The sequence below is a fragment of the Scyliorhinus torazame genome, chromosome 1, assembly GCF_047496885.1.
Source record: "Scyliorhinus torazame isolate Kashiwa2021f chromosome 1, sScyTor2.1, whole genome shotgun sequence".
In the NCBI taxonomy this organism is placed as follows: Eukaryota; Metazoa; Chordata; class Chondrichthyes; order Carcharhiniformes; family Scyliorhinidae; genus Scyliorhinus; species Scyliorhinus torazame.
The window spans coordinates 238,461,746-238,475,002 of NC_092707.1; the positions used below are offsets into that span (position 1 = coordinate 238,461,746).

At 44.9% G+C, this 13,257-nt stretch overlaps 1 protein-coding gene across 3 annotated transcripts in view; it reads left to right on the forward strand.

Moving 5' to 3' along the window:
• The window catches only part of map3k4 (mitogen-activated protein kinase kinase kinase 4), a 234,086-nt gene that overhangs the window by 208,647 nt on the left and 12,182 nt on the right, over nt 1-13,257 (forward strand). For all 3 annotated transcript variants that reach the window (XM_072503694.1, XM_072503685.1, XM_072503676.1), the window contains one exon: nt 8,712-8,818. In XM_072503694.1, the coding sequence (XP_072359795.1) occupies nt 8,712-8,818 (107 nt within the window). The remainder of the gene's footprint in view (nt 1-8,711; nt 8,819-13,257) is intronic.

Sequence of the window (13,257 nt, forward strand, 5' to 3'; positions counted from 1 at the left end):
ACCTGAGACTGGGACAAGTCCCGTAGCGCCTCAGCTATGCCCACATTGGACTGGGAGACCTCTCCATGCGACCGGGATGTGCTCTGGAGGGCCTCTGCAATGCCCGGCTGTGGAACACTGTCAAGATGCTCAGCCATGTCCGTCACCGACTGAGCCAATCCTTGCACACCTCCACTCATGCTACCAATGCCGTGCAATAGGCTCCCCACTGCGGTCGCCATCCTAGCAGTGTTGGCCTTGGTGCCACGTATTGCTGACGCCGCCATCTACGCCTGCAGACTCTGGGTCTCCTCCAATCGGCAGTGGACCTGCTGGAAGGTCGCTGGCATTCCTCTCTGAATCTCATGGCTGCACCCCTAGCATCTTCATCCGCTCTGGGTAAACCTTGTCCAGAGGCTCAGCATCTGACTGGGCCATGGCACCCAGCAGACCTGACTGCTGTCTCACCTGAGCGTTCCTGCCTCCACCTGATGTGCATGCAACTGTGTGGTGCTCACCAGAATGTGCTCCAGAAGCCTGTCCACTACCGTTGCCCCCCTGAGGTGTGTGTGTCTGTGCTGGTGGCGGGTGGGAATGACGCTGTGACGCAGTGACGGTGACATCTGTTCTCATGGGAGGTGGGGGTGAGGGGAGAAGCACCCCGGATAGGTCGGCACCGTTGGCACCGGAACCTACGGAAGCATGGACATGTAGTCACTGAGAGGGATGCATAGCATTAACTAGATTTGGGTGTGGCAGTTCATCTGGGTTGGGCCCAGTGGACCCTCACCTCTGTGCTGTACGCTGACCTCTACATTGGTGACAGATCTGTCCTCCACGGCTCGTTCCTCGTAGGGGGTGAGGACTCTGATGTCCAGCACCTCGCCGCCTGTGTGGGCCCTCTCCTGCCTGTTGTGGACCAACTACTCCTACAGGACATGGATCGTTTATTAGGGCTGGGGGAGAAAAGAAGAAGCCGGGCCCTATGGGGGAAGGGGTGGGGGAGCGGTGTGGGCGGCACTGTTGGACATGGGTGGACCGGGGCATGAAACAGTGCTGGGCGGCGGGGGTGGTGCCAGGCACATTCTTGTGGGGGGGGGGAAGGGGTCCGGTACCAATCCACCCATGCAGCCCTGTGGAGGTCCTTGCTCCCCGATCTGCCGGCTGCTGCCACTTCCTCTGTGGTGACACTGGCTGCCCTATGACTGGCCCACTGAGCCCCCAAGGAGAACAGGGCATCCTGTCTGGCCTCGACCGCATCCAATAATCTGCGCAGGTCGGCATCCCTGAATCGTGGGGCTGGTCTTCTCTGCGCATGGCTGTGAGCTGTGAGGGGTTGACTGTGCAGGATCGGTTTGGTTTAAGTGCTGTTCTCCCTTGTTAGCGGGGGGCTGGTGAGTGTAACGAATCAGTTGGTGGGACCATCATTTGCGGCGTGAAGCCTCTGGGGCCTCAATAATTGGACCAATTAACGTTTTATAGCGGTGACGGCCTTGCCGTGCCGAGCGTGGGGAAGCTCGCGTCAGTTCCTGTTCGCTACCACACGTAGAAACGTTTTGGTTAAATCGCGACCTACAACTGGCATTTCATTGCACAACTGGGATGAGAATGGAGTCAATGCTTGAAGTGTTGACAACAGATCGTATTTTTTTGTACAAAATTAAAGCTGATTATACCAGGCATACAGCACTCGACTATCGTTACTGCATATTTTGAAAAGCCTTGGATTTCAGAGATATAGATAGTTGATTGTGCGCCATTCCAGAATGATTCAGTTCTAAATGTTACAGTGTTGACCCTCGCTGGCACGGAGTGTTGCTGCAGGGACCTTTCTTGGAGAGCCTGCTGCAGGGCTGACATTTCCTTTTTGGATTGATTTTGTAATTTTATAGTTGTTTTGATGGATTGTAATCTATTTCAGTTTAGATTCATTTTATACTTCTAAAATTTCATGCAACTCAAGTTTAATTAGGAACATGAAACATGGAAATTGCAACCATGTAAAATAGCCATGTAAAATAGTTTAATGCCAGCATTAACTTATTTATTTTCAGTGGATTAAAGCAGACAGATGAATGGCATATGTAGGTTAATCAACTGGTAATGTAATGTAGCCAGTGTTAATTTCTAGGTGCCTTGGATTTAATACGATGAATAAATCAGCCTGTATCCTGGTGCTAATGTATTAAACAAATGAATCCTTATTTTCTATCTGAAAATTTTGCACATTAATTTTGAACTGGGGTGGAACTTTTAAGGAGATTTCGAGTGGGCATTTGCCTTTGTTTGCTGTGTGAATGGATTATGCAATCTTCTTGGCAGAATATTTCTCTACGGAACTTTTCCCTTCTAGTGTTGGGTTGGGTTTTGCTTTCTGTCCTGTGCAATCTAGCCCATGGGAGGTTCGCCAGCTCTTGTGTGAAGATAATTAATGGACTGCATAAATGTTTGAAGGGAACTCATCTGTAATTCCTTTCTCTCTCATTTTCTAACAGGAGTTAATATGTAGTAATTTGGAACAGAAACCCTGGCTGTTTTCTCCCCCTCAAAGTTTCAAGTTTCGAAGGTGCTGTCTAGTTATAGATGGTGCATCTTGTCGATCATGTGCTGTCACTCCATAGAGAGTGGTGGGAGTGAATGTTTAAGGTGATTGGTACTATTTGATCAAGCAAGCTGCTTTTTCCTGGATGGTCTCAAGCTTCCTAAGTGTTGTTGAATTTGCACTCATTCATGCAAGTGGGAGAATATTTTACCACACCTCTGACTTGTGTCTTGTAGATGGGGATGTGTTATTTTTTTTGTATTATTTTTTAATTAATTTTTTATTTAAAATTTAGAGTATCCAATTCATTTTTTTTCCAATTAAGGGGCAATTTAGTGTGGCCAATCCACCTACCATGCACATCTTTAGGTTGTGGGGAAAACCCACGCAAACACGGGGAGAATGTGTTATTCACTGCAGAATTCCTAGCCTATGACTTGTTCTTGTAGCCATAGTATTCGTATGGCTCAGTCCAGTTCAGTTTCTTGTCAGTGGTAACCCCAGGATAATGATAGTGGGGGATTCAGTGATGGTAATGCCATTGAATGTCATGGGGAGGTGATTAGATTCTCTCTTGTTAGAGATGGTCATGGACCAACTTTTGTGTGGCACGAATGTTACTTGCCACTTGTGCCACACATCAGTTTAAGCCTGAATGTTGACCACATCTTGCTGCATGCGGGCAAGAACTGTTTCATTATATGAAGAGTTGTGAATGGCACTGAAGACTAAAACAATCAGCGAACATCCCCCACTTCATGTTGGAGGGAAGGTCATTGAAAAAGCAGCTGAAGATGATTCTGACGAATTCCTGCAGTAGCGTCCTAAGGTTGAGGTGATTGGCAGCAACCACAGCCATTTTGGTATAACTCAAACCAATGGAGAGATTTCCCCTTCACTTCAATTTTGCCAGAGCTCCTGATGCTGCCCTCTATCAAATGCTGTCCTAGTGTCAAGGCAGTCATTGTCATTTCTGGAGTTCAGCCCTTGTCCATCTTTGAACCAAGGCTGTAATGAGGCCAGGAGCTGAATGGCACTGATGGAACCTAATTGTGCAAGTGCCACTTTAAAATACTGTCAATTACTCATTCCATCACCTTGATGATCGAGAATAGACTGATGGGGTGTTAATTGGACAGGTTAATCTATCTTGCTTTTCGTGGATAGGGTATACATGGTTAATATTAGACTCAAAAGTGGGCAAGGAAGGATCAAGCATTGAATTCGGCTCATGTGATTTATTAAAGATTGTAAAACGGCCGGGAGAGCGGTTCTGTCAACCTCCAAGTAAGAAGTCGGACAGAACTCATCTCAGTTTATAGACGCGAGGGCACAGATTATATACGGTTTTAGAGAGTCTCATCACTCCTCTTTGCTCCTCCCAATATTCTGTAGCCTAGCCCTTCCCTAACGAATAATGTCAAGACCCTCAAGATCTCCATAGTGATGCTATTATCCTTAACATCCGAGGAGTCTTCAGTGACCTTTGGAATTGGTAATAGGTCACATTTCTAGATATTTGCTAGCCGTAGACTCCTTCAACCTGTATGGGAGGAATTTGTGACTTCCAATTCCTTCCATCCGATAACAGCTAATGCCTGCAGCTTGGATTCTTGCGAAAACAGAGTTGGTCTCTCTCTTATCACCTATCTGGCCATGAGGCCCCAACTAACCCCTTTGAGCCTAAAAGCTGCCCTAAACCATTTTACTTTTAATATAAAGGATAATATGGTCACCACTTCTAATTCACAGAATATTTTATAATACTTGGTGTATTAGATTATAATGCAAATAATACTTAAGGTTATACAAAGTGTGTCCTTTAATATAAGTGCGTATCCATGATTGCCATTTATAAAGGTTATACAAAGTGAATTCAGAACATAAATGTATGGCATTAATCACAGTTTATAATGTGATCTTCTACACCACTCCCGACATATGTTTTAGTTAATAGTGTCAATTAACCATATACTGTTAGAAAGTCCAATACAGAGTTGAAAGTAATTACTTCTTTGTAACATTGATAAGTTGGATCATTATGTTACATCTGTGATTCTACTTCAGGTCTTTGTAATCACAGTCCTCTATTAATTGCTGTTTTTGCTAATAGTAAAAGCGGAACAATCCAGGTGCCTTGTCGGATTAACACTCCAGTGATAATTGTCTGCCCTTCGCTAACCTAGTCTCAGGCCTTAAATCAATGGGTATCATAAACAGCATTATAGTTGAATGAAGGCCTCATTCAGGTCGGCCACTCGGATATCCTGCAAACCCTACAAGTTCTGCTATCTCAAGCAGAGGCCCCTGTCTGTTGCCTTTAAGATATCACCACTGACCACCTGAACAGATGTTGCTGAGGCAAAAGTTTTTAAAAATCTATTTTTTATTCTCCTTTTTCACATTTTCCCCAAAATTTACACCCACCAACAACACAATAATCAGTAACAAATATGTCAATCCCCATATCAACAACGATCCCATCCTCCCACCAAACCCCAAACATTAGCCCGCATGTTCACATAAACAAATGACAAAAAGGAATCAGGAATCACCCATAGTCACCATCAACACACACAGCCCCCCTCCTCCCCCCCCCCAAACTAATGTTCGATGTTATCCAGTTCTTGAAAGTGCATGATGAATAATGCCCATGAATTGTAGAACCCGTCCATCCTTCCCCTCAGTTCAAACTTAACCTTCTCAAGAGTCAAGAATTCCAACAAGTCCCCCCGCCACGCCAGGGCATAGGGTGGAGAGGTTGCTCTCCATCCCATCAGGATCCGCCTTCGGGCGATCAACGAGGCGAAGGCTACAACATCTGCCTCCGCACCCATTTCCAACCCTGGCTGGTCCGACACCCCGAATATGGCCACCTGGGGGCCCGGGTCCAGTTTCACGTGCACCACTTTAGAAATTACCCTAATAACCTCCTTCCAGTAATCCTCCAGCTTTGGACAGGACCAAAACATATGAACGTGATTAGCAGGCCCCCCCCCCCCCCCCCCCCCCGCCGCAACGTTCACACACACCTTCTACTCCTTCAAAGAATCGGCTCATCCTCGCCCTTGTGAGGTGTGCTCTGTATACCACTTTCAGCTGTATCTGCCCCAAACTTGCACACGAGGTGGAGGCATTCACTCTCCGGAGCACCTCACACCAGAACCCCTCCTCCATATCCTCTCCCAACTCTTCCTCCCACTTTGCGTTGATCCCTTCCAGTGGTGCCGCCTTCTCTTCCAAAATAGTTCCATACACCGCTGACACTACCCTCTTCTCCAGTCCCCCTGTCGCCCGCACCTCCTCCAGCAGTGTGGAGGCCGGCTCCACCGGGAAGCTCTGTATCTCCTTTCTGGCAAAATCTCGAACCTGCATGGATCTAAACTTTTCCCCCTGCTCCAGCCCATTCTTCGCTTCCAGCTTCTTCAGCCCTGCAAACCGCCCCCTAAGAAACAAATCTTTTAGTGTCTTAATCCCCTTCTCCTCCCATTTCCGAAAATTTCCATCCCACCTCCCTGGCTCAAATCTGTGGTTCCCCTGAATCGGCATTTCCCTTGACCCGGCCCCCAACCAGAAGTGGTGGCGAAACTGCCTCCAAATTCTTAATGAAGCTATTATTGTTGCTGAGGCAAAAGTTGATGAAGTTTGTCAGAAAGCCATAAATTATTTCTGAAGGCAAATAGAACAACAACTGTTCAATGAGTAGTAGCCAATGTTATTTGGCTATGAGCTACTCCTGGAAGTGAGCATAGCAGATGAGAGGGGCCAGCCTCCTTGGGTTATGTCTGGTTTGCATGTTTGTCCAAAATGAAATTCAGCTAAATGAACAGTTCTGTTCTGTTCCGCCCAACACAAAATGGAGCAACAATCCAAAATAAAGAAAAACCCAAATTTCGAATCCTTCAGTAATGTTACACATTGTTGGGCAGTTGCAAGTGATGTAGCTGTACTAGAACTGTTTGGTTAGGGCTGCAGCTATTTCTAGAGCACAAGTCTTCAGTGTTATTGCCAGGATGTTGTCTGGACCCCTAGGCTTTGCTATATTCAATGCCTTTGGCTGGAGTGAATCACATTAGCTGAAGACTGGCACCTGAGAAGCCTCAAAAGGAGGCCGCTCAGCAGCAAATGCTTCAGCCTTATCCTTTGCACTGACCCTCGGCTGCCCCATCATAAGGAGGGAGATATTTGTGGAACACCCTCTTCCAGTTAGTTTAATTGTCCACCACCGGTCTAACTGCATATGGCATTCTGCATAATTTTTATTATGCAGAATTTTTATTATGCTTTCAGCCTCTGACCTCCGGGTAAGCGTTCTCCAGGGCGTCCTTCAGGACGCATGACAACACAGAATCGCCGAGCAGAAACTGATAGCCAAGTTCCGCAAACATAAGTACGGCCTCAACCGGGACCTTGGATTCATGTCTCATTACATTCACCGCCCCACCATCTGGCCTGGGCTTGCAAAATCCTGCCAACTGTCTTGGCTTGAGACAATTCACACCTCTTTAATCTGTGATTATCCCTCTCTCCAGTTGCTCTGTCTTGACCTGTAAAGATTTAATTAGCTGCAAAGACTTGCATGAAAAGCATCATCTTGCATCATTGGCTTTGTCTATACATGTGGTTGGAATCCACCTCTTCACTCCCCTGATGAAGGAGCTGTGCTCCGAAAGCTAGTGATTTGAAACAAACCTGTTGGACTTTAACTTCTTACTATGTGGGTACAGATTATGGTTTTATACACCATTTGCTGATGGCCCGCATTGCCTCATGGGTGCTCAGTTCTGAGCTACTCAATCAGTTCTGAATCTATCCCATTTAGCACATTGGTAGCGCCACTAAGCACAATGGGCGGTTTGATCAATGTAAATGCAGGACATTGTCTCCACAGGGTGATCACTGTTACCACTGCTATCATGGACAGATGCATCTGCAACAGGTAGATCGGTGATTGAGGTCAGGTAGATTCTTTCCCTATATTTTTTTGTTTTTGTTTGTTTCTTCGACAGCTCTCACAGGCTCAGCCTGGTATGTCCTTCAATACTCTTTCATCTCAGTCAATAGTGGCACAATTGAGCCACTCTTGGTGATGGGCCTTGAAGCCCTCTAACCAGAATACATTCGGTGCTATTGCTTGCTTCAGTGGTTCTTCTAAGTGGTGTTCAACATTGAGGTGTGCTGATTCTTCACTTGAGGAAGGGTGGTAGGTGGTGGTCCATAACAGTTTTCCTTGTCCACATTTGACCTGATGCCATGATAATTCATGGGGTCCAGAGTCTATACTGAGGCATTTCAGGGTAACCCTCTTGAGTGGATATCACTGCTGCTACCTCAGGGATGGTGATGTACATGTCACAGCATTGGCTGTAAGGTGAGTATGACTGTCAGTTTATTGCTAGATTGTAGAACAGTTCTCCAAATGTTGGCACATGCCCTAGATGTTTGCAAGGTGGACTTTGTAGGGTTGACTGGGCTGGATTTGCCATTGTTCTTTCCAGTCCCCAGGCTTCTGCCAGATAGTCTGTCCTGTTTTTTTTCCTTTTTGACTTTTCTGTAAGAGTTTGGTACAATTGAGCAACTTGCTAGGGCATTTAAGAATCAGCCACATTGTGGGTCTGGAGTCACATAGACCAGGCAAGGATGACAGATTAGCGAACCAGCTGGCTTTTTATGAGAATCAGATAGTTTTATCACCATTATTGACACTAGCTTGTAATTCTAAATTGATAATTAACTGAATTTAAGTACCACCAACTGCCACAATGGGACTTGAATCCGTGTCTGCAGAGCATTTGCCTGGGCCTAGAATGGATTAGAATTTCTACAGTGCAGAAGGAGGCAATTTGGCCCATGGAGTCTGCACCAACCGTTTGAAAGAGCAGTTTACCTATGAATTACGGATTCAGTAGCTTAACGAGTATGACACTGTTGCCCTGATCACTGCCCCTGTAATAAATAGCATTGTTTTTTCTTATCGTAGTTCCAAGAGTACAAACTTTCCATAAAGTGCATGCTGGAAAGAGAAAAGACTTACATTTGTATTGCATCTTATCACATTTCAAAAGCATCTTAAAATGCTTTATATTAAATGAGTTTGAAATGCAGCAATTACTGATGTGTTAGCGACACAGCAGCCATTTGTAAACTGCAAGATATCCAGATGATTTGTCTCACTTTTGTTCTTTTAAAGCTTACATGGCTCCTGAAGTTATCACTAGAGCAAAGGGTGAAGGGCATGGACGTGCTGCAGATGTTTGGAGCTTGGGGTGTGTCCTTGTGGAAATGGTCACAGGCAAGGTGAGAAGTTAAATGTTAGTAGGTATGTAGTTGAATATTGAGAATAAAATTTTGTATATGCAACACCATGTCATACCTATGACAGGATACAGGTTGGCGGTTTGGGTGGAATTGGAACAGATTTTTCATTCCTTAAGTTATGGTGCACATGGGCAGGTGACAAGTGTTTTCTGTTTTTTAAGTTTTTATATATGTGGGGTCTTCATTTCCTATCTTAACAGAGGTGAATAAAAACACACCATCTTCATATTTGTGTGCAAAATTGCACTGGTTACATGAGTAATGTGTCAGATCTTTGCGTTTGTTTATTGATTTGACAACTTCCAATTCCTCCAGTGAATGAAATGAGGTTGAGCAGTTCCTGCTTAATATTCAGTGGACATTAATCCAGGCCCTCACTGCCTCAATTGGTGATCTGCTTGCATAATACAGTAGATCTCAAAATGGTCATTGTGCATGTGACAGGAGAAGCAGGAATCACACCACCTCTACATTGTACCTGGCTGGGAGTTCTCTGGATTTGAAATGGAGTATTATTCAGTTCCATTATCCCTCACTTTTTCTGGATACAAATAAGCAAGTTTAAAATAGTCAATATGCAAGTTTAAAATTGTGTAGAATATGATGTGTAGAATTCAAACTTGTGTTTGTGAATGTCAAGCTGTTTTTGTTTCTGGGTGTAAACTTCAATGATTCATTCAAGTAGCCAGAGCTTTACTCAAATATATTAGAATATGAATCATTAAAAACTGTGACCTCTGAAATGTAACAATGTTTTGAGTGGTTCCTTCAGCCTGCACATTCAGAAAGAAAATGTTTTGCTCTAGTGGTGAATCCGACCACACCCTATAGAGTACAAGAGAAGAGTCAGCTTGTTGAAACTCATCACTTACTATTGCATTCATTTTATTTGTACAGTTGAAGGTGATTCACACTCTTGAGAAAGCTCTTTGACTGTAAAATTAGATAGGTACAGGGAACTGGACCCCTGACCCCATTGAATGGTACCCATCTATGTATTTTAAGATGTGATAAGCGATGAGTATAAATCAGCTGTTGCTATATTTGATGGAATTGGAAATAATTAATTCTAAACCTCAAGGTTAAGTAAAGGAATGTTTTATATTCACAATGTATTGCGTATGTCTTTAAAGACTTATCTTTCAGATGGCTAACTAGGTGTATTTGGGAATAAGGTGCTGCTACATTTAGGTTTCTTTAATGTCCAGCTTCTTAGAGGACTGTATTTGACAGGGATCTGATCTCTTGAAAGTTGCAATACCACTTTCTCCACAGAATGACTTTTGATGTGAGTTACGCCACTTCACATCTTAATGATAATCTTTATTGTCACAAGTAGGCTTACACTAACACTGCAATGAAGTTGTGAAAAGCCCCTAGTTGCCACACTCCGGCGCCTGTTCGGATACACGGAGGGAGAATTCAGAATGTCCAGATTACCCAACAGCACATCTTTCGGGAGCACCCTCTTCCACCTTAAACACATTAAAGTCTTTTGGGATTTGTGGGAGGAAACTGGAGCACCCGGAGGAAACCCGTGCAGACTCCACACAGACAGTGACCCAAGCCGGGAATCGAACCTGGGACGTGTCCGCTGTGAAGCAACAGTGCTAACCACTGTGCTACCGTGCCGCCCTAAATAAAGAAAAGCAAAATACTGCAGATGCTGGAGATCTGAAATTAAAAACAAAAATTTCTGGAAAAACCCAGCCAGTCTGGCAGCATCTATTGAGAGAAAGGAACAGAGTTCATGTTTCGAGACCAATATGACTCTTTAGAATTCACAACGCTGCATGATCTGAGTTTTTCCAGCACTTTGCTTTATTTCTAGAATACAGGACATCCCAAAGGTGTTTTCAGCCAGCAGGGTATTTTTCAAGTGTTTCTTATTGCATTACACACTGAAACAACTGTTGTGCTGTGGAGACCAAATACAGTCGTATTTTAAGAACAGAAATAAATAATGTTAAAAGTGGAAGGAAATATAAGATTTGCACTTATGTCGTGCCTTTCGTGACCACCTGGTGTCTAAAAGCACTTTACAACCAATGAAGTACTCTTTGAAGTGTAGTCAGTGCCATATGGTAGGAAACATAGTGGCCAATTTGCACGTAGCAAACTCAAACAGGAATATGATGATGATCAGGTAATCTTTTTCTTAATGTTGAATTGAGAGCTAAATGTTGACCAGGACACTGGGGATAACTCTGCCTCAAAATAGTGCCATGGGATTGAGTCTTTGATTTAATGTCATATTCAAAGGATGGCACCTCTCACACTGCAGTGCTCCCTCAGTACTGCTCTGAAGTGTCAGCATAGTTCTTGCTCTCAAGCTCTGGAGTGGAACTTGAACTCAGAATCTTGTGACTCGGGTGATCGTGCTAACCACTGAGCCAAGGGTATTGGAGAGTATAGATCAATCTTTCTAGTGAAGCTGTTCTGAATGTTCAAAGGCTTATGTGGTCAGACATACGCTCTGCCTGCCTCTGTGAGAGGTACAACGTTGTTATTTTTCAGAGCTTATCTATTTAAAAGTTATTTTATAACAATGTTCAGCAGCTGTAAAGGAGCCTCTGCAAGGCTGCTGTTGCAAGACGTTTCACAACTGGCAGAGAGGGCTGGGAGCACTGTCCTGTGTACAGACCCAGGAGACTGCTGGCTGCAGAGGCGGCAACACTGCCCTATAGACTAATCCAGGAGATTATTGGGTGAGCAGATTGGAATATCGTCCTATACACGGGATCCATTAGATTACTGTGGGAGTTAAGAATCAGCACACAGAAAATTGGAGGTAAATGGCTGAATGATTTGATAGCAGGAGAATGCATGCTCTCTAGAAATAGAATTGACTTCCCTGCCTGTCACATTTGCTGATGTGACAGATCACCATTTGGTCTTGTACTTTTCAAGGTAACATTATCCTTCAAATGCTGAAATATTGCACAAAAAAGCTGTCCTAACAGACCATGCTTCAATTGACTTATCAGTAACCAAACTGCGATATACTTATGAGTCAGAAACCCAATGAAAGTATATTCAAAGCTGGCACATAAATGCAGCACTGAGATCATTGCATTCACAAAAGTGTTGTCGAATCGTAGCATCATAGAAATTTACAGCAAGGAAATTGGGCCCAATGTATCCACACCAGCGAACAAGTAGCCACCTAACCAGTCCCATTTTCCAACTCTTGATCCATAGCCTTGCATGTTGCAACAAAGTGCATATCCAAGAACATTTTAAATGTTATGTGGGTTTCTATCTCTACCACCTTTTTCTGGCAGTGAGTTCCAGATCCCTGCCATTCTCTGAATGATATAGGGCGAGATTCTGTTAGCCGACGTCGAAATCGGGAAAGGCGATTGGGTGAGAAATCAGTTCCGGCACCGAAATTGCGGCAGGTGCTGATTTGATGACAAACCACAATACTCTAGCACCTCAAGTGGTGTCAGTGCGCTCTAGAATGCACATACTGTAGACACCGTTTGCATATCATTAGCGGGCCTGACCCGGTATTCTCCAGGGTCTGCGATTCTCCGCCTTCGATGGGACGAGTTTCCAACGGCATGGTTCGCTTGTGGTTTCAAAAATTGTGAAACCAGCGTGGCAGCTGTTGAGGGAGAACGAGGGGGTGCAGAAGGTGTACAACGTCGGCATAGTTTGCTGACAGTTTTGCCCCTGGCCGGCCTTTTGCCAGGGCTGGGGACAGTAGTGGGGGCTGGCCAGGAGGTGGGCTGTGGGGTTGGGGTGGATGGTAATGCCGCAGCCAGCAAGGCAGTCATGCAGCTGCGCACACCGCTAACAGCCCACTTTGAACCTAGTGCCAAGGGTTATATAGGTGTTCCCCCAGGGCTCCCCCAGCCCCGGTGCCCTTTGACCCCAGCCGACACATCAGCTGTATGGGCATGCTCCAGCACAACCAGTGCCACCTTGATGGCTGGGATAAGTGTGTGTGGGGAGTGTAATGTGTACGTGCGGCTGCAGCTTGTGAGCCTTCAGAGTGTTGAATCCCGCACCGTTTTTCATTGGAATCGATTGTGTTCCACACGGCACAGGTGCTAGCCCCTCAACGGTAGCAGAATCGGTCCAGGTGCTGCGCCGTTTTTTCTGTCGGAAAAGTCGACCGATTCTGGCTCGGCGTCAGCACTTAGTCTCAGAAATGGAGAATCCTGCCATAGTCTTTAATCTTCCACTAAGCCTCCTACATTTTACCCTAATGCTATGCTCTTTGGTTATGAATCCCTCACCCAAATGGAAAAGAGCATTGGTACCCACTCTATCAAGGCCTATCATTTTTGTACATCCTGTCAACCTCCTTTGTTCTAAAGGAAACTACCCTAGCCTATCTAATCTTCCCATATAAATAAACTTCTCCAGTCCATGCAACATCCTCAAAAATCTCCCGTCTATCCCTCTAA